The sequence below is a fragment of the Mytilus californianus genome, unplaced genomic scaffold (genome assembly GCF_021869535.1).
Source record: "Mytilus californianus isolate M0D057914Y unplaced genomic scaffold, xbMytCali1.0.p SCAF_12, whole genome shotgun sequence".
NCBI lineage: Eukaryota > Metazoa > Mollusca > Bivalvia > Mytilida > Mytilidae > Mytilus > Mytilus californianus.
The window spans coordinates 6,680,216-6,705,451 of NW_026262604.1; the positions used below are offsets into that span (position 1 = coordinate 6,680,216).

Genomic DNA, 25,236 nt, shown 5'->3' on the forward strand with positions numbered 1-25,236 from the left:
TGATTTACGTTGTTTACATGTCGTACGTGCGTTTTAAAAAATGGACGTAAGAAAAGTTCTTTAATCTTTCTAGGAACATTGATCAAATTAAGCATGGCTGTCGAAATCGAGCAAAGAGAGTAAGAGATCACATTTGTTTGTTATTCCATCATTTTATTGATGCATGTCACTCTTAATTTGATGCACAGGAACCTGTGCATATCAAGCGATAACACTGCAGGACAGACTCCTCTTTATTCCGGTTTAGGCCTCCAATTTCGAGTAAAAAAACAACTTCAGCTTCAGTTGTTTACTCTTAAGCAGCACACATTGTTAAACATCTGCATTATTGTACAACAGCCTTAAGCTTCTCCACCATGGAAGTAAAGTAGTTTTTCTGCTTGTGTAACACATTTATTTTGGCGAAAATCAGAATGTTTTGATGTATGCTAATAGTCGCTATCAAGTAACAATATATCGTCTCGTATTGTGTTTTCGACCGTCTTACGTTTTCGACCTAATTCTACTTTCACTTCCTGTATGCTGCGCATGCCCGTGTGACGTCACATTTGGCTGCTATATTTAGTAACAATAGCAAATAATACCACGTGTGGTGAAGATGTTTCAAGTAAAGTTATTATAATTAAGTATTTACGTTATTTTATTTGATATCACATTTTTGTACCTTTTCGCTTATACTATTTTTACCTTCGACAAGAATCTATCAAAAATAAACAAATATTCTAGAAATATGGCCGAGGACTTTTAGCATACGAAGTTAACATCAAGGTCATTACGTCACATGACTGTCATGTGGTTAGGTGATATACTTAAAAGTTATTTTTAATACGGAAATGTGGATGATCCTTACAGCTTTTTGCTGAAAAAAATAAAATATCAATTAATTTTAATTCACAGAAACAGCAGTCTGTCAGGGGAGATTACAGACAATACTCACCAACCTCACTTCACAATGCCTTCACTAAAGTATATTGAACAGAAACATGACTGTATACAAGGTCCTACAAGGATCTACAAGGTTTCCAAAGTGCCTCATGTGAAATGTGTACAACTAGTCAAATAAAGATATCAAAATAATATTTTATATCTTATAGTTGTATCAGGCTGAGTTGTATATGTCACCATTTAATTCATTAAATCATAAGTTTGATCGATCTATAATGAACTGAAATAAAAAAAATATTTAAGATCAAAATATATTTTAGATACAATTATTTAATGTACAAGTATACTAGTGACTCTAAAAAATATTAGGCATGTATATGTTCAAACATATTAAAGGGGAAATATTGATAAATATGTAAGTAGGTCGAAAACACAATACACGAGGATACTGGAAGTGAAAGAATATATCCTCGTCTGATGGGTTTTCATGCTATTAAGAATGCATTATGACGTCACAATTTCCATTGAAAAAGCATGCATAGTACGAATTCATATGACGTACGAAAACATATGATCTGACCATACTACTTAAATGGTTTCTTTGAAATAACATACAACCAATCTGTGAAGTTCATGCTTTCACCACTTTTTATTATGCCCCCGCCGTAACGGAGGGGGCATTAAGTTTTACCCTTGTCTGTCTGTACATCCGTCCGTACGTCCCAAAGTTGGTTTCCTTTCTCTAACTTACAATGACTTAAGTTTGAATCAACCAAATTTTATGAACTTATACACAGGGTTCTCACTAAGGATTTTTAAAGGCGAGTCCAGGGACTCATCATTTTTGGCCATGGTGAGTCCAACAGTAAGAAGAAGATATTTTATTGCAATATGATTTACAAGTCCCCTACCGACGAAGTCGAAGGGGACTTTAGGTTTGCACTCTGTCCGTCTGTCCATCTGTCAGTCCGGCAACTCAGTTTTCCACACTTTTTTCTTCGTTCTTGAAGATATTGATTTGATATTTGGTATACATAGTTTTATCATGACAAGTTATAGATCAAGTTTGAATTTTATTCCAGTCTGATGATTTAGTCCAAAGTTATGGTCCAACATCTGCATTATTGTACAACAATACATAAAAAACTCCATATAAACTAATGTTAGAGTACTATGTTACAGCCCTCAATTTAGTCTACTGAAATGGTCGCCTGGGCGACTTTAAAAGCTGATTGGCGACCAAAAATTCATAACTGGTCGCCATTTAGGTTATTAGAATATTGAAAATCTGGCGACCGTAAATTTTTGGAAAGTTTGCCCTGATCAGAGTCAGATTTAAAAAAATCGTCTGAGCATTTGACAGTTACACAAATTTTAACTGTATTTCAAGCGCCTTTTGGATTTAAGCTTGATCTTGTCAGTGATTTATTGCATCAGGTAATTGTAGTTTATTTGTAAGCAATTTGTTGTCGTTGACTTACTAACAGGATTTATATATATCTGTCTTCGTATTTCGCACTCAGTCACAACTTGGACTATTACAAGCCGCTAAAAAGAAAACCATGGGCATTTATAGATTGTGTTTATTGAAAGCACATGGTCGAGCCTTGTTCTTGATTTCTTCAGTAAACAGATGGAAACAAGGTTGGCGACAATTTTGTAACTTGTTATCATACATGTAGATTCAATAAAATACTGGCCACAATTTTAATATATAGCAAACGATTTCAGATGTTCACTTGACCGATCGGGCAATCACCAGTGTTTCTGCACAAATTTGATGAGATTTTTACTATACTTGGGCTTTGGGCTACCGCTTAACGTCACAGACTGTTTTAAAACATGTACAATGTCAATGAATATAATATCAAATAAATATTGTGGTTTTAAACAGTTGATTTACAAAAACTATTTTTACACTCGTCAGCATAAAAACACAACAAAAACTTAATACTTTTATTTCAAAATGGTTGTTTAGCTATAAAAAAAATGTAGGCGACCTTAAATTATTTCCTGGCCACTGAAATTTTGAGTTGGCCACTAAATTTTTATGTCTGGTGGCCAATTGGCAACCTCATTTCAGAAGCTACTTTGAGGGCTGTCTTAAACCATACATGTATATCTGTACAAAAGGAGATAACTCATTTTTTAAAAGACATTCCTTGGTAAATTGTTTGAGGAATTTTGTGGCAGGTTTATATGTTATTTTGTCTAAACTAATTTTCTGAATGCTACATGTATATATATATATATTTTTATTAAGTGAAATCCTTTAGTTAGATACATTTGTAATAATCTATTTTTATTAAGGTATATACATGTATTTCATTACATTACATTGTGTAGATAAAAGTTGTTGACATTTTATAGATAAGTTACAAATCTTTATTAGTTTGTGACAAATGAAAGAAAAAATATTTGGAACTATTAATTATATTTGATTGTAATTTGAAAATAGATTTACATTGTAATTCATTCATTTTAGAGAACTATTAATCATATCTAATGTTAGAGTGTTATATGAATTTCAATCTTTATGCATTTTTGGACTCATCAGTTTTGAAAAATGGTGAGTCCAGACAGATTTTCATGAGTCCAGGACTCATAGACTCGCCTGAGTGAGAACCCTGTATACACAATGCTTATTACCACAAAACACAGATTAAGTTTAAATTTTGGTGGCGTCACTTTTACCGTTCTAGAGTTATGCCCCTTTTCAAATGGAAAAATTGCTGAATTTTTCGTTTCCATTCTCTAACTTTAGTTTGCCTTTATAACCAATTATTATGAAACTTATACACAATGCTGACTACCACAATATACAGATCAAATTTGAATTTTGGTAGTGTCATTTTTACCGTTCTAGAATTACAATGTATGCCCATTTACAAATGGAAAATCGCTGAATTTTTTCGTTTCCTTCCTTCATACCTGCCAACTTTTGAAAATCTCCATGGGGGTTTTAGTGCGTGACAACAATTTCAAAGGTTACAATTTTTTGCGGCGTTTTTGCGTGTGCTGTTTTGTGCTCTAGAAAAAATGCAATATCTTTTTATATGGTATACTGATGATGTCAGCTTATAAGCTTTTTTCTTCTTTTTATTTGCATGATTCTAGTCATTATATCAGTAGAAGAAATGAACATGTAGCTAGAATACATGTACCAGGATATATTTTCTTGTGAATGTATAAGAATATTAAATGATTGTTGACTTTTCCCAATTTAAAATTATGCACAAAGAAGGACATTTACTTGGTCCTTGTGAAAAAGCATGGTACATATTGTGCTTTCAATTATTTGGTAATTTAATCAGGTTGGAAACAACCCCTCAAATGAGGGGTAAGCCCTCAATGTAATGACTATCCCTTTTATGTGGGGTATATTTCAAGTGATAAAAAATATTTTTTTGTAAAAACCACTTCTTAGTACAAAAGAGCACATATTTATATTATTTGATGAAACTTTCCCCAAGGAACTATACATCTATCTGGAATTATATGGTCAAAACATGTCCTAGAATTTTGTAAAATACATGGACTTATATCTTCTTTATTTTTAAAAATAAGTGGATCCCTCTTTTAGAAAAGTTGTTCATTAATATAATTAATTCTCCCTCTTTTAAGTTAAAAATAGCTAAGTTTTTCTTTTTTCTTTTATACAACAACAAAAGTTACCCCCTATCTGGGGGACTGTCCCTCATTTAAGGGATATCCCTCATTTGGGAGGTTGTTCCCAACCTGTTAATTACAAGAATGATAACACTGTAGTGTAACTTACAGTAAGGGTAATGTCAATAAGCTACTATTTATTATGTTTATGGTAGTACTGCATCATTGAATTTTGTCAATCAGCCATGCTTTTACTCTTAAGCTGTGCAAGAACCTTCTTGAAGATGAAGATTCACCTGCCATATTCACGATTTTACAATTCTGACAAACACAGAGGAATCCAAACAAGTTCAAAATTTAGCATGTCCAAATAATCATGAGAGAGAACGATTTTGATTGGCTTATTAACTTGATCATGAGAAACACAGATTTTGATTGGCTGATCACATTTGTCTTCCCTTGGGAACAGTTCAAAATCGAGAACAATAATTTTTTCGTGTAGATTTTCACAAAATCGTGTTTTAGAGCTTTTTTCACGATCACGATCGTGCAATCGTGACAAGGGGTCAAAATCGTGTAGTACACGCCTAAATCGTGAAAGTTGGCAGGTATGTTCCTTTAACTTAAGTTAGCCTCAACCAAATGTTATGAAACTTATACACAATGCTTATTACCACAAAATACAGATCAAGCTTGAATTTTGGTGGTGTCACTTTTACTGTTCTAGAGTTATACCCCTTTACAAATGGAAAAATTGCTGAATTTTTCGTTTCTGTTCTCTAACTTAAGTTTGCCTCAACCAAATGTTATGAAACTTAAACACAATACTTATTACCACAAAACTCAGATCAAGTACAAATTTGGCTAGTGTCACTTTTACTGTTCCTCAGTTATGTCCCTTTATAACTTACTTTATATGATATGCAAGCAGGGGCATCATCTGTGTCCCAATGGCCAGCTTACAAAATGTACATGTATATAGTGTTCTCGATGCAACCTTATATACAAATGCCTTGACAGTTTCACAGTAAAAAAATTTTTTGAACAACTGTTGAAAGAACTTCTTGTTGAGAACGAGGGGAAACAATTCCAGACCGACTTTTATTTTTGGGCATGCAACTGAAAACACCTATTTTATATTTTTTTTCCTCAAGATTTAAGAAATTATCAATTTTCCACAAACAAAAAAAATTGGATGAAAACAGATTTTCTATGTATTGCGCAACAGCACAGTGTATTGCACAACAGCAAGAAATCTTCAATTGAATATAAATTCAAATCATATAACCAATTTCAAGTTCTTTGACTTATATTTATTTTGTGTCAGAACCCTATAATGTGTCAAATATTTAATTACAATCCAAATTCAGACCTGTATCAAGCTTGAATATTGTGTCCATTTTTGCCCCAACTGTTCAGGGTTGGACCTCTTTGGTCATATCCAGCTGCGCTCAGCGAAGCACATTTTTATTATATATTTGGATTGACTAGGTGAAAAAAATCACTGTGGGATCAAAACTGTATCACTATGGTCAGCACTTTACTTTATTTTGGATTTTTTTCAGTGTTGTTCGTCTGATTGAACAGTACTTGAAGGAAAATAATTTACTACGGACACTAACAGTTCTACAAGAAGAGAGCGGGACGTCACTGAATACTGTTGATTCTGTAGATGGATTCGTCTCCGACATCAACAGTGGTCACTGGGACAGTGTTCTCCAAGCCATACAGACACTTAAACTTCCTGATCAAAAACTCATAGATTTATATGAACAGGTGAGTTCAGAGTTCAAAACAATGGTACTGGGGCTAATGTGCCAAAAGGTATAAAGACACTTCAAGTACCTGATAAAAAACTCATAGATTATATATAAACAGACAAGATTGTAGGTCAAAATGTTCAGTGTGCTACAAGCTATGTAGGCACTTTTTTCGTTTCTCGTTTTTGTCGAGCCTTCGACTTTTGTCGAAAAAGCGAGACATAGCGATCCTACATTCCGTCGGCGTCGTCGTCGTCGGCGGCGTCCACAAATATTCACTCTGTGGTTAAAGTTTTTGAAATTTTAATAACTTTCTTAAACTATCCTGGATTTCTACCAAACTTGAACAGAAGCTTGTTTATGATCATAAGATTATATTCAAAAGTAAATTTTGTAAAAAAAAAAATCCATTTTTTCCGTATTTTACTGATAAATGGACTTAGTTTTTCTGCCAGGAAACATTACATTCACTCTGTGGTTAAAGTTTTTGAAATTTTAATAACTTTCTTAAACTATCCTGGATTTCTACCAAACTTGGACAGAAGCTTGTTTATGATCATAAGATTATATTCAAAAGCAAATTTTGTAAAAAAAAAATTCCATTATTTCCGTATTTTACTTATAAATGGACTTAGTTTTTCTGCCAGGAAACATTACATTCACTCTGTGGTTAAAGTTTTTGAAATTTTAATAACTTTCTTAAACTATCCTGGATTTCTACCAAACTTGGAAAGAAGCTTGTTTATGATCATAAGATAGTATCCAGAAGTAAATTTTGTAAAAAAAAAATTCTTTTTTTTCCGTATTTTACTTATAAATGAACTTAGTTTTTCTGCCAGTTAACATTACATTCACTCTGTGGTTAAAGTTTTTAGAATTTTAATAACTTTCTTAAACTATCCTGGATTTGTACCACACTTGGACAGAAGCTTGTTTATGATCAAAAGCTAGTATCTAGAAGGAAATTTTGATAAAATTTTGTTCCATTTTTTCCGTATTTTACTTATAAATGGACTTAGTTTTTCTTCCAGTCAACATTACATACAGTCTGCAGTTTAAGTTTTTAAAACATTTATAAGATTCATAAATTATCCTGGATTTTTACCAAACTTGGACAGAAGCTACTTACAATCAAAAGATAGTATAGAGAGGAATATTTTTAATTTTTTTTTCCTCATTTTTGTTGAGCCTGCGATTAACAGCAAAAGTAGGCGAGACACTGGGTTCCGCGGAACCCTTACGAATTTTTTATATAGATTAGACCGTTGGTTTTCCCGTTTGAATGGTTTTACACTAGTAATTTTTGGGGCCCTTTATACATGTAGCTTGCTGTTCGGTGTGAGCCAAGGCTCCGTGTTGAAGACCGTACTTTGACCTATAATGGTTTACTTTTATAAATTTTGACTTGGATGGAGAGTTGTCTCATTGGCACTCATACCACATCTTCTTATATCTACTAACATGTAAAATATCAGAAGTCAAGTTACAACCTATACAGTGACTAAATCATCAAACAAACGATCACGTCAAAAACTTTTGGAATTGTAAAACAAAACTAAAATTATTTCGTGATGGCAATGCAAGGTGCTGAAAAATATGTTGAAATGTTGAATAAATGTTCTAGAGCATATATTGTTACTGTTAGCAATAGTTTACAGATAATGTCATGGTAAGTCACAATAGATACATTTTCAGTTCATATATTACGAAATGACATATGTGACACAATTCAAACGAGTAAACTAAGTTGTCTGCTCTATGGTCAGGTTGTTGTCTCTTTGACACATTCCCCATTTCCATTCTCAATTTTAACAACCAGATTTATGTACAAAATAATGAATGAAAAACAAATATGATATACAGCAACAAATGAAAACCACTGAATTACATGCTCCTGACTTGGGACAGGCACATACAGAATGTGGCGGTATTAAACTAGTTTGAACATGTTGAAGGTGCCAACCCTTGAAGGTTATTTCAGAAACATTTGTGTTACACAGTCAGGGAAATCAGAATAAGTTGTTCACTAAGCACAGATACCTCTAAGACTAACAAGATTATTTTTGTAATGTTGGGTTGCAATGACGCATACCCCACATTTCCTTCCATTCATATAAAAAAGGGAGTACTACATTATTATGTGAAAATATTAAACATTCATGAAAATATTGTTATTTTTAGATTGTATTAGAGTTGGTAGAATTACGTGAGCTTGGTGCAGCAAAGACATTACTTCGTCAGACAGATCCCATGATCATGATGAAACACAACCAACCAGACAGATACATACATTTAGAAAACATGTTGGCTAGGTCATATTTTGATCCAAGGGAGGTAAGTACGACCAAACAAACAGATGCATGAATTAAAAAAAAAAACATGTTGGGCGATAAGTAAAACCAGACAGACAGATGCATACACATGATTCACTTAAAAAATCAAACAAGGGAGGTAATTATAAGTACATACAGTCAGAAAGATGTATTCATTTAGATAGCATCCTGTCTATGTCATACTTTGATCCAAGGGAGGTAATTATAAGAACAGACAGTCAGAAAGATGTATTCATTTAGAAAGCATGCCCCCTATGTCATACTTTGACACAAGGGAGGTAATTATAAGTACTGCCAGTCAGAAAGATGTATACATTTAGAAAGCATGCTGGCTATGTCATACTTGGATCCAAGGGAGGTAATTTTACCTACCAAAACACCCTTTGATATGCATATTTCTTGCAGGCATATCCTGAAGGCCAGACAAAGGAAAGAAGAAGACAAGCCATAGCCCAGGCCTTGTCAGGAGAAGTAAATGTTGTTCCACCATCTCGTTTGTTGGCTTTGCTGGGACAGTCATTGAAATGGCAGCAACATCAAGGATTATTACCTCCAGGTAAATCTACAGTTCACACAAATGTAATACCTTCACATGTGAAGCAGGATCTGCTTACCCTTCTGTAGCACCAGTCCTTGGATTTTGGTGGGGTGAAAAGGGGGGGGGGTCCTGTTGATCAGTCTTTTGTTTTCTATGTAGTGTTTGTAGATGGTTGGATGTCATTTTTTTTTTTTTTTTTTTTACCATGATTTCAAAGAATTCAATAGCTTATTTATTTTCACTATGTAATGAATGTTAAATTCTCATGATGATTAAAAAGAAATGTGATGTCCAATTTAAAGGATACATGTAGGTACAGGACACTTTTTCTAGAAGTTTGATCATCTCTGTGCCCACTCCCATAAACACACAGCTGTAGCGCACCAAGTAAAATTTAATTGGTTTGACCTGATTCAGGATCAAGATAAGTAATCTTAGGTAATTGAGACTATTGAGACTGTTTTGTTGTTAATTGTATCCATTGAAATTTAACTAGGTGAAACAGAAGGCTAGTCGGTCTTTTTTGGGTGTTTGCTTCATGTACCAAAAGAAGGAAAAATCATCTCATTTTGGTATCCAGTTTTTGCACTGAAAATTTTGAATACTCAGAATTGAACACTATTAAGCACCAACCAATTAGGGCTTTTCCATTGAATAATATATGGTACCCAGGGAAGGCACTTTGAAAAGGAGGTTACCCATCTATTGAGTCAATTTTAGAATTTCTTTTACTCTTTCACATGCAAAAACACCCACCCATAGATGAGATAAAGAAATGCTTTTCCTTGGTCTTGTGTATGTTTTTATTGAATAACTTAGTCAATCAAATTGAAGCATAGTCTGCTCTAAAGTGCATTTAGAACATAAATTCAGATTATAATACTAAACCTGTAGCAAAAAGTTAATTATTATTATTGCACTGTCAGCTTTGAAGAAAAATATTGCTAGTGAGCAACTTATTTCAATAACTTTCTTATTTAAATTTTAAGGAACCACAATAGATGTGTTCAGAGGAAAAGCTGCGGTAAAGGAACAAGAAGAGGAAAAATATCCAACACAGCTGAGCAAAACTATTAAGGTAAAGGAAAAATGCTATTATTGCATACAGGTACATATATGTGCTTCCAAAAAATTTTCCACTGAGAATTTCTTCTAGGTAACATATGCAACTAAATAAAACAGAGCTGATAAAGAACAAATGTAGTACACAACTGAGCAAAAGTTTACAACTTAGAAAAAATACTATTCACACCTGCCAGAACAAAACTGACAAAAGAAAAAATACTATACATAACTGAGCAAATCTAACAAGAAAGTCTGAAAACTTCACATCTGAGCAAAAACAGCAAGGTTAAACTTTTATACATTTACAACTATTTGAGATAAACTACTCAATTCATTTGTGTTTAAGGGATTTAAATTAAGTTTAACATATATAACCCACAATGTGGAGTCGATTTACAAAAGAGGTCACCACATTTTTGTCGAGCCTTCGACTTTAGTCGAAAAAGCGAGACATAGCGATCCTACATTCCGTCGGCGGCGTCGTCGTTGTCGTCGGCGGCGTCCACAAATATTCACTCTGTGGTTAAAGTTTTTGAAATTTTAATAACTTTCTTGAACTATCCTGGATTTCTACCAAACTTGGACAGAAGCTTGTTTATGGTCATAAGATAGTATCCAAAAGTAAATTTTGTAAAAATAAAATTCCATTTTTTCCGTATTTTACTTATAAATGGACTTAGTTTTTCTGCCGGTAAATATTACATTCACTCTGTGGTTAAAGTTTTTAAAATTTTAATAACTTTCTTAAACTATCCTGGGTTTGTACCAAACTTGGACAGAAGCTTGTTTATGATCATAAGATAGTATCTAGAAGTAAATTTTGTAAAAAAATAAATCCATTTTTTCCTTATTTTACTTTTAAATGGACTTAGATTTTCTGCCAGGAAACAACACATTCACTCTGTGGTTAAAGTTTTTAATATTTTAATAACTTTCTTATACTATTTTGGATTTGTACCAATCTTGGACAGAAGCTTGTTTATGATCAAAAGCTAGTATCTAGAAGGAAATTTTGTAAAAAAAATAAATAAATTTTTTCCGTATTTTACTTTTAAATGGACGTAAATTTATGCCAGGAAACAACATATTCACTCTGTGGTTAAAGTTTTTAAAATTTTAATAACTTTCTTATACTATTTTGGATTTGTACCAAACTTGGACAGAAGCTTGTTTATGATCAAATGCTAGTATCTAGAAGGAAATTTTGTTTTCTTCCAGTTAACATTACATTCAGTCTGCAGTTAAAGTTTTAAACAGTTATTTTAAATCATAAACTATCCTGGAATTTTACCAAACTTGGACAGAAGCTTCTTACAATCAAAAGATAGTATCAAGAGGAATATTTTTATTGATTTACTTCCTCATTTTTGTTGAGTCTGCGATTAACAGAAAAAGTAGGCGAGACACTGGGTTCCGCGGAACCCTTACGAATTTTTAACTTTTATTAAGGGTAAAAATAATTTATATTATGGAGCAAATCTGTAAAAGTAAAATTGTACTAACCTTGACAATGGAGCAGTTATTTGCTTTAAATACTATTACATCTATGACATAAAATGTTAAAGTATTGCACATTTAACATTCAAATATCACACATTTTCACATTCAAATATCACACATTTTCACATTCAAATATCACACATTTTCATATTCAAGTATCACACATTTTCATATTCAAGTATCACACATTTTCACATTCAAATATCACACTTTTTCACATTCAAATATCATACATTTTCACAATTCAAATATCACACATTTTCACATTCAAATATCACACATTTTCACATTCACATATCACACAAATGAGCAAAACATTCAGTAAAAATTATCCACATGACATGGTTATAAATTGTAATAATATCATCTAGTTTTCTTTTTGTTTCAGTTTGGTCAAAAAGCTCACATTGAATGTGCTAGATTTTCTCCTGATGGTCAATATCTGGTCACTGGGTCAGTAGATGGATTTATAGAAGTTTGGAATTTTACTACAGGCAAAATCAGAAAAGATTTGAGATACCAAGCACAAGTAAGTCTTTTATGAGGGCCTAGAAAGCTTTATCTTTCATGAGGGTCTAGAGATGTAATACCACCATTGATTTTCCCCTATTAGTCTTTGTTAAATTTGCACTTTTCAAAAAATTGTGCAAAATTTATCTTTGTTTCAAATAAAGAAATAATTGGCATGAGTAAAGTTTTATCCTGTCCAGTACTATAGACAAACTTTCACATCACATTTCATTGCATATAAGAAAATAATCATCACTGGAAGTTAACCAATCAAATTTTCACCCCTTTTTTTCCTGCGTAGAAGCTTTAGTAACCATGTAATCTCAAGTTTCCAAAATATTCTATAGAAACACCAATTAAAAAAATAATGGTGCTTTGAAACACCCAAGTTTATGACTCAGAAATTTTTTACTGCAATGAAATGAAAAATTAATTTCCTACAACTGTCAAATTCAAGGGAATATTTTTTTTCGACCCCTTTTCGTATGCAACCGATTGTGAAGTACTATGATTTGGTGGTACTACACCTAGACAGCTATATCTTTCATGAGGGTCTAGACATCTATATCTTTCTTGAGGGTCTAGACAGCTATATTTTTCTTGAGGGTCTTGAAAGCTATACATGTGCTAGATAAACTAAAACAGAAATAATCAGTGCTTTTATTGATGTATTTCATCCCTTAAGTCAGGGTGAGACTGTAGACATTGAGCAAAAGCTAACTTTTGACTGCAAATTTAAGACGGTCCTTCATGTCCTTAGCATAGATTTGAGCTGAATTCAATTATTGATTTTGAAGAAGATACCAGGGAGACAATAAAAAAAAACTATGAGTGGAAGAAACAATATAATGGCCAAAACTATGAGTGGAAGAAAAACAATATAATGGCCAAAACTATGAGTGGAAGAAACAATATAATGGCCAAAACTATGAGTGGAAGAAAAACAATATAATGGCCAAAACTATGAGTGGAAGAAACAATATAATGACCAAAACTATGAGTGGAAGAAAAACAATATAATGGCCAAAACTATGAGTGGAAGAAAAACAATATACAGATATAATGGCCAAAACTATGAGTAGAAGAAAAACAATACAATGGTAAAAACTATAAGTGGAAGAAAAACAAACAATATAATGGCCAAAACTATGAGTGGAAGAAAAACAAACAATATAATGGCCAAAACTATGAGTGGAAGAAAAACAAACAATATAATGGCCAAAACTATGAGTGGAAGAAAAACAATACAATGGTCAAAACTATGAGTGGAAGAAAAACAAACAATATAATGGCCAAAACTATGAGTGGAAGAAACAATAATGGCCAAAACTATGAGTGGAAGAAAAACAATATAATGGCCAAAACTATGAGTGGAAGAAACAATATAATGGCCAAAACTATGAGTGGAAGAAAAACAATATAATGGCCAAAACTATGAGTAGGAGAAAAACAATACAATGGTAAAAACTATAAGTGGAAGAAAAACAAACAATATAATGGCCAAAACTATGAGTGGAAGAAAAACAATACAATGGTCAAAACTATGAGTGGAAGAAAAACAAACAATATAATGGCCAAAACTATGAGTGGAAGAAAAACAATACAATGGTCAAAACTATGAGTGGAAGAAAAACAAACAATATAATGGCCAAACTATGAGTGGAAGAAAAACAAACAAAATAATGGCCAAAACTGAAAAAAAAGAAAAAGACAAACATCAGTTCACCAGACATTACACAGAAAACTAAATATTTAGCAATTTGAATCCATACTAAAAACCTAGGCTGATCTCTGAGGTGTTTTATTCTGCATTTGTGCAATTTGCACTTTAACCTTATAAATGTTTGTGATATACAGTAGTTAAATGTATAACACTTTGTGATAGAGAGGCAAAAAATACCATAGGGACATTTAAACTCAAAATCTTAAATAAATTGACAACGCCATGTCTAAAAAAGAAAAATACCAACAGATAAACAACAGTACACAAAACAAACACAACATAGAAAACTAAAGTCTGAGCAACACGAACCCTACAAAAAAACCAGGGATGATCTCAGGTGCTCCGGAAGGGGTAAGCAGATGTGGCGATCCAAATAAGATGTTTTTCAGAAGTAAAATGAATGCATGAGATTTAACAGTTGTGTAAGAAATTTATATAGATTCCTTATGAGGCCACCCTTAACAAATTCTTTGTTTGATGTTGCCTACCCATGCCTTGTAGCGTTGGGTAGGTAGGTTGGGATTTTATTTTTTTTTGCCAACAACATAATTTACATGTTTTGGACAAGAAAACAACGTTAGAGCAGGAAAAAATCTTTAAAAAAAAAATTTGAAACGATTTGTGTCATAAAATTTTTTGAGTAGGCTGCTTTTTAGGTGGGTAGGTAGGCAACATCAAACAATTTTTAATTTTATTTTTGACTCTCTTGTTTTCAAATTTCACCAGTTTTGTAGTTTTAAATATGTATCCTTTTATAGGTTTTTTTTTTAATTTCAGGATAATTTTATGATGATGGACGATGCTGTATTATGTATGTGTTTTAGTAGAGATGCTGAAATGTTAGCCACAGGAGCACAGGATGGTAAACTCAAGGTAATTTTTGTATTGGTTGATTTTGGAATTCACAATTTTTCATTGAAATTTTTCATTTATGATTTTCTGTATTTTCATTGATTTCAATTTGGTTATCTTTATTTCCATTGGTTCACAATTCAAATTTTAGTCATTTTATTGGGTTTTAAAAAAAAAAAATTATTTTCTGTCTTTTTGTTCTTCACATTCTTGTGTTTTGTAATTTCCTTCAGAAAACTAAAAGAAACCCATCAAAGATAGTTCAATATAATTCTAAAAAAAACCAAAGGAAAATGTTTTTTTTTTGTCTTGAGTTATGTTGAAATTGAGAATGAGACACCAATTAAAGATATGCATAACTCATTATTTAGAAAAATTATTTAGTATTCTTTTGTAGACGAACATGTATTTTACAAATTTCAGGTTTGGAAAATTTTGACAGGACAATGTCTACGAAAAATAGAACGATGTCACACAAAGGGAATAACATGTGTAAACTTCTCTAAAGACAACAGTCAAATACTGAGTTGTTCATTTGACCAGGCCATAAGGTAAGAAGTCACAGAGTTTCATTATGTTGTTAAAATCAAGATTTTCCATATAGTAAATACAGTACTTTCAAAGGGGAATAAGGGGGGGGGGGGGGGGGGGGGTGATCAGTATTAAACAAAAAAACAGGGAAATTAGATAAAAAGATAAATGGCGAGTGATCTATTTTTTAAAGGAATAATTGACAGTTCAAAAACCTTCTCCTATCCTGTCATTTTGGCTCTACATTCCTGGTTATGATAGTGTGCTTAACATGTTTTTCATTATTGTATTCATGAAAGTTATACTGTAAAATGCACTTTAAATGTTTGTATGTTTATTGTCCCCCATGTGACGCATTGCGGGGGACATAGAAATACCAGGCGTCTGTCCGTCCTTGCAACTGTCCATCCAGTCTTGTTCAGTGTTCTCCCCAGGGCCTTAAAGGACAGAGGGCCCGCGATGTATAATTTTTTACCGTGGTGGTATCGTTCTTACCGCGATGTATTATATTTCTCCGTGGTGCTAAAATTTTTAGTTAAAAAATCGAAAATCGGTAAAGTTTTAAACGACTTGTTAAATCTTTACCATGCTGTATAAAATTCCAGGTGAAATTTGACCAGTTCAAACCAGTTCAGATTGTTTACACCTCATGATCGATTTACCTTTATGAGGTTAACCTTTGTTGATTGGATTTAATCGATGTAATTAACACTTGTAAAATGATTCTTTTGTGTTTTAATTAAGAGATCATAACTTTATGATCGTAGATAACTTTTTTATGGCTTCACTCACCACCTGACAAGTCGGCAAATACTTTGTACACAAACTGTGTCGACCCGATAGTTGTACACACTATGGTACACATTTTGTACATTATAAAGTTGGCTCATTACGTATACTTGACCATTATACACTTCTCAATACTTATGTAATAGTATTATATGTCTCTGATTAAACCATGGCCAAATTATCTTTAATTTTGACATAGTTTATATTGTATGATATTCCGGTTTCAAACTATCATAGTATCTGTCAACAAGTAATTCAAAGGGGACAGATCACATGACCCAGTTAGTTCACATAGAATACCCAAGATTATTACAATTAACTGCAATCTATTCTATTTTATAAATAAAATTCATGACTGTACCTTCAAACTGGATATCTATATCCATATGATAATTAATGAATAACAGTAGTGATTTGCAAATTTTATCCATAAGCACATGTTAAATCTATTTATATCTACTTCCTGTCATTTAGGCGGGAAAATAGGGAGTCTTAGTTGTTGACATTGAATAGGGTTACTTATAGATCTATAGAACTAGGATAAATTTATAGATTTAGAAATTCTTTTTAAATGGATCATGACAAAAAAAGATTTAGATTTCAGTGCAGTATTAAGTCTGTATCTATGTTTGATTATCACTAAAGACAAGAAAAGTTAATATTTACATGAAATCTAAGGCAAAATGTTTTGAAATTTATGAAAAATTTCTTTTTATTAAAATTTAAGAAAGAAACTGGTTCAAATAATAATACAATATTTATTCTTGTTAATTTTATATCTCCTTATGACAGGAATCCTTTCACAATACAACATCTTTCATTCTAGAAATACGAAAGTTTTTTAAATTGAACATTTTTGTTCTCTTTTGAATGATATTTTATTCTTATTGATCATTGATTTTATAAAAGATTTAATAACTTTAAATTTAGATGAATATTTTGTAATGTATCATGTTTTATTTATTTTTAAAAAATATTAAAGTATACATGTCAAACTGTTTATTGATTTACTTCTTTTTTACCAATAATTTTCAATGTCTACATAACACAGTACCACAGCATTGAAACAAAACAGGAGACATAAAAACTACAGTTACTAGAAATATAGCTAAGCGACGCGACGCGACACAACTTATTGTATGAATCATTTCACCAAGCAGTCCACACGCGTTACCCTGGTGCTATCCAAAAATCCTGGGGAGAACACTGTTGTTAGCGCTTTCACATGTACAATTCTTGCCAGATTTATATAAAACTTATATCATAGCTTTATATCAGTAATATCTTGGACAAGTTCGAAAGTCAGTGCCAATCAACTATTTTTAAAAGAGTTATGCCCCTTGGAAATATTAATTATATGGAAAGTTTCATTGTTAGTGCTCTCATGTGTACAATTCTTGCCAGATGTTTAGGAAACTTATATCATAGGTTTAATCAGCAATGTTTTGGACAATTTTGAAAATCGGTGCGGATCAATTATTTTTAAAACAGTTATGACCCTTGGAAGTATTAAGTGTTTGGAAAATTGCATTATAAGAACTCTCATGTGTACAATTTTTGCCAGATTTTTATCAAATTTATATCTAAGGTGTAAATAAGCAATGCCTTAGACAAGTTTGAAAATCAGTGCTGATCAATTTTTTTTTCAAGTAGTTATGCCCCTTGGAAATATTAATAAAATTGGAAATTGCATTGTTTTTGTTCTCAAGCCTTTATTTCTTTAAGACATTTGTAAAAAGTTTTAAAGATAAAAAAAAGAGTTTTTTTTATAGTTATTGCCCCTGGATACATAATATATGTGCAACCCAGGGGACATTGGAACTTTCATTCAAAGTTATTTTGTTTAGAAGTTTCAATAGAGACTGGTTATTGTGATACAATTCAGTAAACATGTTTCTAAACAGTGCTATCTATTTCAGAATCCATGGTTTGAAATCTGGCAAACTGCTGAAGGAGTTTAGAGGTCACACATCATTTGTAAACGATGCAGTGTTTACACAAGACAACCATCACATACTGAGGTGAGTCAAAAGTCAAATGTAAAGAGTGCAAAGGTCACACATCATTGTAAATTAAATAATGCTGTGTTTCCCAAAGAAAGTCATCACCAAAATGACATACTGAGGCATGACAGAAGATAAAAATATAAGATCAAGGGTCACATTATTTAATGATTCAAATGGCTGAAAAAGATTGAAGTCTTTATATGACCATTAATGGCCAATTTTAAAAGTTTGGTACCATTCCTATATATAGATTTAATTTCTATTTTGAGTGACTCTAAGCTTAAAAACTATTGAAAATAGTTCTAGTAGATGATTCTTTTTCTTATATCAAAAACAATATTAAATAATTAAATAAGTTGAATAAAAGGAGAAAACTACCATTTGAAACCATTTGTAATTGACTTCCTATTGGTAAATTTACAACTTACAGAACTTTATGATCCCAATTTAACTATTTTTTACAAATAACTGAACTTTGAGATGACCCCCTTTAATTTTGCATCAGACATTTTGAAACATCCCGAATGTAATTATTTTTCAGTGCCAGTTCAGATGGAACAATAAAAGTATGGAATCTCAAAACAACGGAATGTTCCAACACATTTAAATCTCTTGGCGGTACAGCAGGAAGTGACACCACGGTTCATAGTGTACATCCGTTGCCAAGGAATGCAGAACAGTTTGTCGTCTGCAACAGATCTAATACAGTTGTTATTATGAATATGCAAGGCCAGGTATGTCACATGATGTCATACTGTGGATTTATTTATTTTTTTTCGTGGATAGAAGAAAAAAGGAATTTTCATAGATGTTTGATTTCGTGGTAATGATAAATATAAAAAAGAAGATGTGGTATGATTGCCAATGAGACAACTCTCTACAAGAGACCAAATGACACAGAAATTAACAACTATAGGTCACCGTACGGCCTTCAACAATGAGCAAAGCCCATACCGCACAGTCAGCTATAAAAGGCCCTGAAATGACAATGTAAAACAATTCAAACGAGACAACTAACGGCCTAATTTATGTACAAAAAATGAACGAAAAACAATTATGTAACACATAAACAAATGACAACAACTGAATTACAGGCTCCTTACTTGGGACAGGCACATACATACAGAATGTGGCGGGCTTAAACATGTTAGCGGGATCCCAACCCTCACCCTAACCTGGGACAGTGGTGTAACAGTACAACATAAGAACGATCTATAAAAATCAGTTGAAAGAGGCTTAACTCATCAGATGGATAAAAATACAAATAATACAAATACAAGTCTGCATACACACCTATAGAAAATTTGTATTTCGTTGAACATTTAAATTCATGGTTCGCCTTTACCCATGAAATCCACGAAAATTGGTATCCAACGAATAATAATGAATCCACTGTATGATGTTTTTCTTTATTTCATTGTTAATTGAATTTTATACACTAGATCAGAAGTAGAGAGTATACCGTTTAACCTCTGTTTGTCTGTTCATGTGTATATCCATCACATGAATTTTCGTAGCAATTTTCTCAGGAACTGCTAATTACAGCACCATGAACTTAAAAATTGTGACGTGATAGGTTTCACAAAAGTAAAACCTTGTATTTTAATATCATTTGTATGCAGCATTTTCTGAAATTGCAAAAATTATGTCACATTTTTGTCCAATCACTACAATAATTGCTGGAAAATATTTTGAATTTACAGTAATCATAAATCAATGATTCATATATAAGATACTGGCACTGTTTATTTATCATTGCCAGAAAAGATTTATTTTAGTAAACTTTTTCTCCAATAATATAAGGCACATCTTATTCAGAGTAGTTCTGATTTTGACTGTTTTGTTTAAACCTGTATTTGTTTTACTAGTAATGCTCCCGTTGATTTATGGTGTTTGAGCCCTTCCAATTTTTTTGGCTTCTGTGTGTTTGGCAATCATACCACATCTTCTTTTTAGCTCACCTGACCTGAAAGGTCAAGTGAGCTTTTCTCATCACTTTGCGTCCGTCGTCCGTCGTCCTGCGTCCGTCGTCCGTCAACCGTCGTCCGTAAACTTTTACAAAAATCTTCTCCTCTGAAACTACTGGGCCAAATTTAACCAAACTTGGCCACAATCATCATTGGGGTATCTAGTTTTAAAAATGTGTGGCGTGACCCTGTCAACCAACCAAGATGGCCGCCACGGCTAAAAATAGAACATAGGGGTAAAATGCAGTTTTTAGCTTAAAACTCAAAAACCAAAGCATTAAGAGCAAATCTGACATGGGGTAAAATTGTTCATCAGGTCAAGATCTATCTGCCCTGAAATTTTCAGATGAATCGGACAACCCGTTATTGGGTTGCTGCCCCTGAATTGGTAATTTTAAGGAAATTTTGCTGTTTTTGGTTATTATCTTGAATATTATTATAGATAGAGATAAACTGTAAACAGCAATAATGTTCAGCAAAGTAAGATTTACAAATAAGTCAATATAACCGAAATGGTCAGTTGACCCCTTTAGGAGAAATTGCCCTTTATAGTCAATTTTTAACAATTTTTCGTAAATCTTAGTAATCTTTTACAAAAATCTTCTCCTCTGAAACAACTGGGCCAAATTAAACCAAACTTTGCCACAATCATCATTGGGGTATCTAGTTTAAAAAATGTGTGGCGTGACCCGGCCAACCAACCAAGATGGCCGCCACAGCTAAAAATAAAACATAGGGGTAAAATGCAGTTTTTGGCTTATAACTCAAAAACCAAAGCATTTAGAGCAAATCTGACATGAAGTAAAATTGTTTATCAGGTCAAGATCTATCTGCCCTAAAATTTTCAGATGAATCGAACAACCTGTTGTTGGGTTGCTGCCCCTGAATTGGTAATTTTAAGGAAATTTTGCTGTTTTTGGTTATTATCTTGAATATTATTATAGATAGAGATAAACTGTAAACAGCAATAATGTTCAGCAAAGTAAGATTAACAAATAAGTCAACATGACTGAAATGGTCAGTTGACCCCTTTAGGAGTAATTGCCCTTTATAGTCAATTTTTAACAATTTTTCGTAAATCTTAGTAATCTTTTACAAAAATCTTCTCCTCTGAAACTATGTGGCCAAATTAAACCAAACTTGGCAACAATCATCATTTGGTTATCTAGTTTTAAAAATGTGTGGCGTGACCTGGTCAACCAACCAAGATGGCCGCCACGGCTAAAAATAGAACATAGGGGTAAAATTCAGTTTTTGGCTTTTAACTCAAAAACCAAAGCATTTAAAGCAAATCTGACATTGGGTAAAATTGTTCATCAGGTCAAGATCTATCTGCCCTGAAATTTTCAGATGAATCGGACAACCCGTTATTGGGTTGCTGCCCCTGAATTGGTAATTTTAAGGAAATTTTGCTGTTTTTGGTTATTATCTTGAATATTATTATAGATAGAGATAAACTGTAAACAGCAATAATGTTCAGCAAAGTAAGATTTACAAATAAGTCAATATAACCGAAATGGTCAGTTGACCCCTTTAGGAGTAATTGCCCTTTATAGTCAATTTTTAACCATTTTTCGTAAATCTTAGTAATCTTTTACAAAAATCTTCTCCTCTGAAACAACTGGGCCAAATTAAACCAAACTTGGCCACAATCATCATTTGGTTATTTAGTTTTAAAAATGTGTGGCGTGACCTGGTCAACCAACCAAGATGGCCGCCACGGCTAAAAATAGAACATAGGGGTAAAATTCAGTTTTTGGCTTTTAACTCAAAAACCAAAGCATTTAAAGCAAATCTGACATGAAGTAAAATTGTTTATCAGGTCAAGATCTATCTGCCCTGAAATTTTCAGATGAATCGGACAACCCGTTGTTGGGTTGCTGCCCCTGAATTGGTAATTTTAAGGTAATTTTGCTGTTTTTGGTTATTATCTTGAATATTATTATAGATAGAGATAAACTGTAAAAAACGATAAATGTCGGCAAAGTAAGATCAACAAATAAGTCAACATGACCGAAATTGTCAGTTGACCCCTTTAGGAGTTATTGCCCTTTATAGTCAATTTTAACCATTTTTTCGTAAATCTTAGTAATCTTTTACAAAAATCTTCTCCTCTGAAACTACTGGGCCAAGTTAATTATAGATAGAGATAATTGTAAGCAGGAAAAATGTTCAGTAAATTAAGATGTACAAACACATCACCATCACCAAAACACAATTTTGTCATGAATCCATCTGCGTCCTTTGTTTAATATTCACATAGACCAAGGTGAGCGACACAGGCTCTTTAGAGCCTCTAGTTTATATGTTCTTATATTGATTATTAATTTTTAAAATTTTATGATTTTAACCATATAAGCTAACCTTAATTAATCAAATTCAAATGTGTGGTTTTTAATTCCAGATTGTAAGAAGTTTTTCCAGTGGTAAGAGAGAAGGAGGAGATTTTGTTTGTTGTACGTTATCTCCAAGAGGAGAATGGATCTATTGTGTTGGAGAAGATATGGTGTTATATTGTTTCTGTATTAGTACAGGCAAACTAGAGAGAACTTTAACTGTAAGTAGTCACTACATCCCTCCCCTTTAGTTTGTATGTTAGAAATCAAATGGACATAACTTTGTGAGAGAAGACTTTGGTCATGTATAAATTTATTACCTTGTTTAGAGAAGGGAGGACATTTTGTAATCACATTGTTGTCTGTTCTTCCATCTGTTCATCCAACAAATAATTTCGTCACACATTTCTAAGATACTACTGAAAAGAATGACTTCATATTTTGTCAGCATCTAGACAGCAATGAGTTAAAACGTGTGAGGACTTTTTGGATCTGTCAGACACCTATAGCCTATTAGCTGATTCTTTTGATTTTTGTTTTCAATATATTTAAAGATCTTTATATTTTTATCTCTAGTACTACTGTAAATTCAGAAATTATTGCGAGGTTTTTATTATTGCGACAAATGCGACAGAGTTGTTAACGCAATAATTTAAACTCGCATTTTGAAATATTTTATATGAACTAAACAGGATTTTTCTCAAAATCGTAAAAATTAAAATCGCATTTAAATCTAAAATGACAAAATCGCAATAATAAATGCATGCAATAATTTCTGAATTTACAGTACTTAAACAAAACCACTTCATATATGGTCTGGTTACTGTGAGGATTTGAAAGTAAACACTTATCATGACTGTATAAAAGATTTGATAGAGGTTGATTTTGATAGCATTAGATAGTAAAAATATAGAGGAGTTAGAAAAAGGGAAAGGTGAATACAGATTGATTTTTGATTTTGATTTTTGGTGTTTTAACGCCACTTTTAAGCACCGCTTTTGGGCTATTTCGTGGCAGCCAGTTTTTATTGGTGGAGGAAGTGCCCGGAGAAAACCACCCACCTTCGATAGGAAAACTGACAATCCTAGTCAATTAAGATTGGAGTCGAGTGCACCCTCACGAGCGGGGTTCGAACTCACAACCTCAGTGTTGAATGGCTAGTGATTACAGTAGTAACTACTTAGACCACTCAGCCACCGAGGCCCCTAGGTGAATACAGAATATTATCAATTAGCCAATTGGAAAAAAAAAAGAACTATGAACCAACTAACGTTCATGACTTTCGGAAGTAAAAATTATGTGAACATAAATCTTATGAAAAACTTGGATTTTCTTTATAAAAAAAACATTCAGAAAATCCAAAAATTGCAAAAACGAATTACAGTGAACTGATAGAAAAAAAGTAAAAGAACAAAAATACAGAACTCCAAGGAAAATTCAAAACGAAAGTCCCCAATCAAATGAAAAAGTCTAAAGGGGAAATAAAATTTCTGGGAAAATTAGTTGGTTTTCAGTATATGGGGTTGATGTTTTTTTAAGACAACAATCCCAAATACTCAAAATACACAAAATATCGATAATTTTTAAGGGAGTACACAATAAATTGCATGACAAATTATTCAAATTTTTGTCTTTCTTTACAGGTACATGAAAAAGACGTAATAGGAATAACACATCATCCACATCAGAATTTACTGGGGACTTACTCAGAAGATGGACTATTAAAAATATGGAAACCTTGATCAAAACATTTATTAATTAATGTGACTTTTGTTTGAATGACTAAGTGAAGAAAATGTGTTTGAGATGGTCCCTGTAGTGTTTAAAATGTGGATGATTTATTTTGATTTAAGATGTAGAATGGACAAGAAAATATTTTAAGATTTTCTATGATACATGTATGTTTAGAATATTGAAAATCTTACTAATATGTTTTAATTACATGTACATGTACTATGAAATATTTGTAATATTCATTAAAAACAATTTGAGAAGGTGAAGGTAAGGTGGTTAACAATTGTCATATTTGGAAAAATTCTGATTATTTTATATTTGCTGGCATGGTGTGAAAGTTGGTAAAGAATTTTTTTGTTGGAGTTTTGGAACAATTTTTGTAAGAATCAGAAAACATTGCTTTTTCACATAGTATGGTTCTGTCACAAAATTTGAACTGAAATTAAGATCAGGGAAATCCTATAATTTTTTTTTGCACATTCATCAGAATGGAATGGATGGATTATAAGAGCTAATTAGGTATATTAAAAAAAAATAATGAGTTCAGAACTAACTGTTGTGTTTTTATAATTGCAAAAATTGTGAAAGGATACTTTTAACAAAAGCAAAAAAAAAATGGAATTTCCTTAATCTTGCATTTTTGTCCATTGTTCAACATTTGCAATATTAAAAAAAACCCAACTGAAAATGAAAGAAAAAAAGAGAATTTTTGCCAACTTGAGGTTTATCAGTCTGAAGTAATTAAATCATTTTCTGTAAATTCAGAAATTAATGTGCGGTTTTTATTTATGTGAATAAATATATAAATAAATATATGGGTGAGTATTGCAATAATAAGACCTGGCATTCTGAAATCTAGCACATATATCTGTTACAGATTTTTCTGAAATCGCAACAATTTATCTCACATTTTTGTCCATTCCTCAAAAATCACAATAATAAATGCACGCAATAATTTCTGAATTTACAGTACTTGATTTGAAGGATTTTATCATTTTTGTTGTCACTGTAAATATTCATTATGTATAAACAAATATAAAGAGTCGTATAAAATGTCAATAAAAATAGTGGATATTTGTAGTGTGCTTGATTTTTTTT

At 32.2% G+C, this 25,236-nt stretch overlaps 1 protein-coding gene across 1 annotated transcript; it reads left to right on the forward strand.

The window, feature by feature from the left end:
- Positions 1-45: 45 nt before the first annotated feature.
- LOC127721261 (WD40 repeat-containing protein SMU1) lies at positions 46-25,218 on the forward strand. Its single transcript, XM_052227937.1, has 12 exons — positions 46-119; positions 6,060-6,270; positions 8,436-8,588; positions 8,993-9,143; positions 10,115-10,203; positions 12,079-12,219; positions 14,701-14,796; positions 15,199-15,326; positions 18,015-18,116; positions 18,643-18,835; positions 22,473-22,625; positions 24,048-25,218. Exons 1-12 carry the CDS (start codon positions 94-96, stop codon positions 24,144-24,146), a joined length of 1,542 nt encoding a protein of 513 aa, XP_052083897.1. The 5' UTR covers positions 46-93; the 3' UTR covers positions 24,147-25,218.
- Positions 25,219-25,236: the final 18 nt, after the last annotated feature.

Bases quoted from the DNA above. Each gene is read 5' to 3' on its own strand.
- LOC127721261 (XM_052227937.1), top strand. From the start codon at position 94: ATGGCTGTCGAAATCGAGCAAAGAGA. The intron at 8,589-8,992 runs GTAAGTACGACC...TATTTCTTGCAG, and splicing joins CATATTTTGATCCAAGGGAG to GCATATCCTGAAGGCCAGAC. The intron at 18,117-18,642 runs GTGAGTCAAAAG...ATTATTTTTCAG, and splicing joins GACAACCATCACATACTGAG to TGCCAGTTCAGATGGAACAA.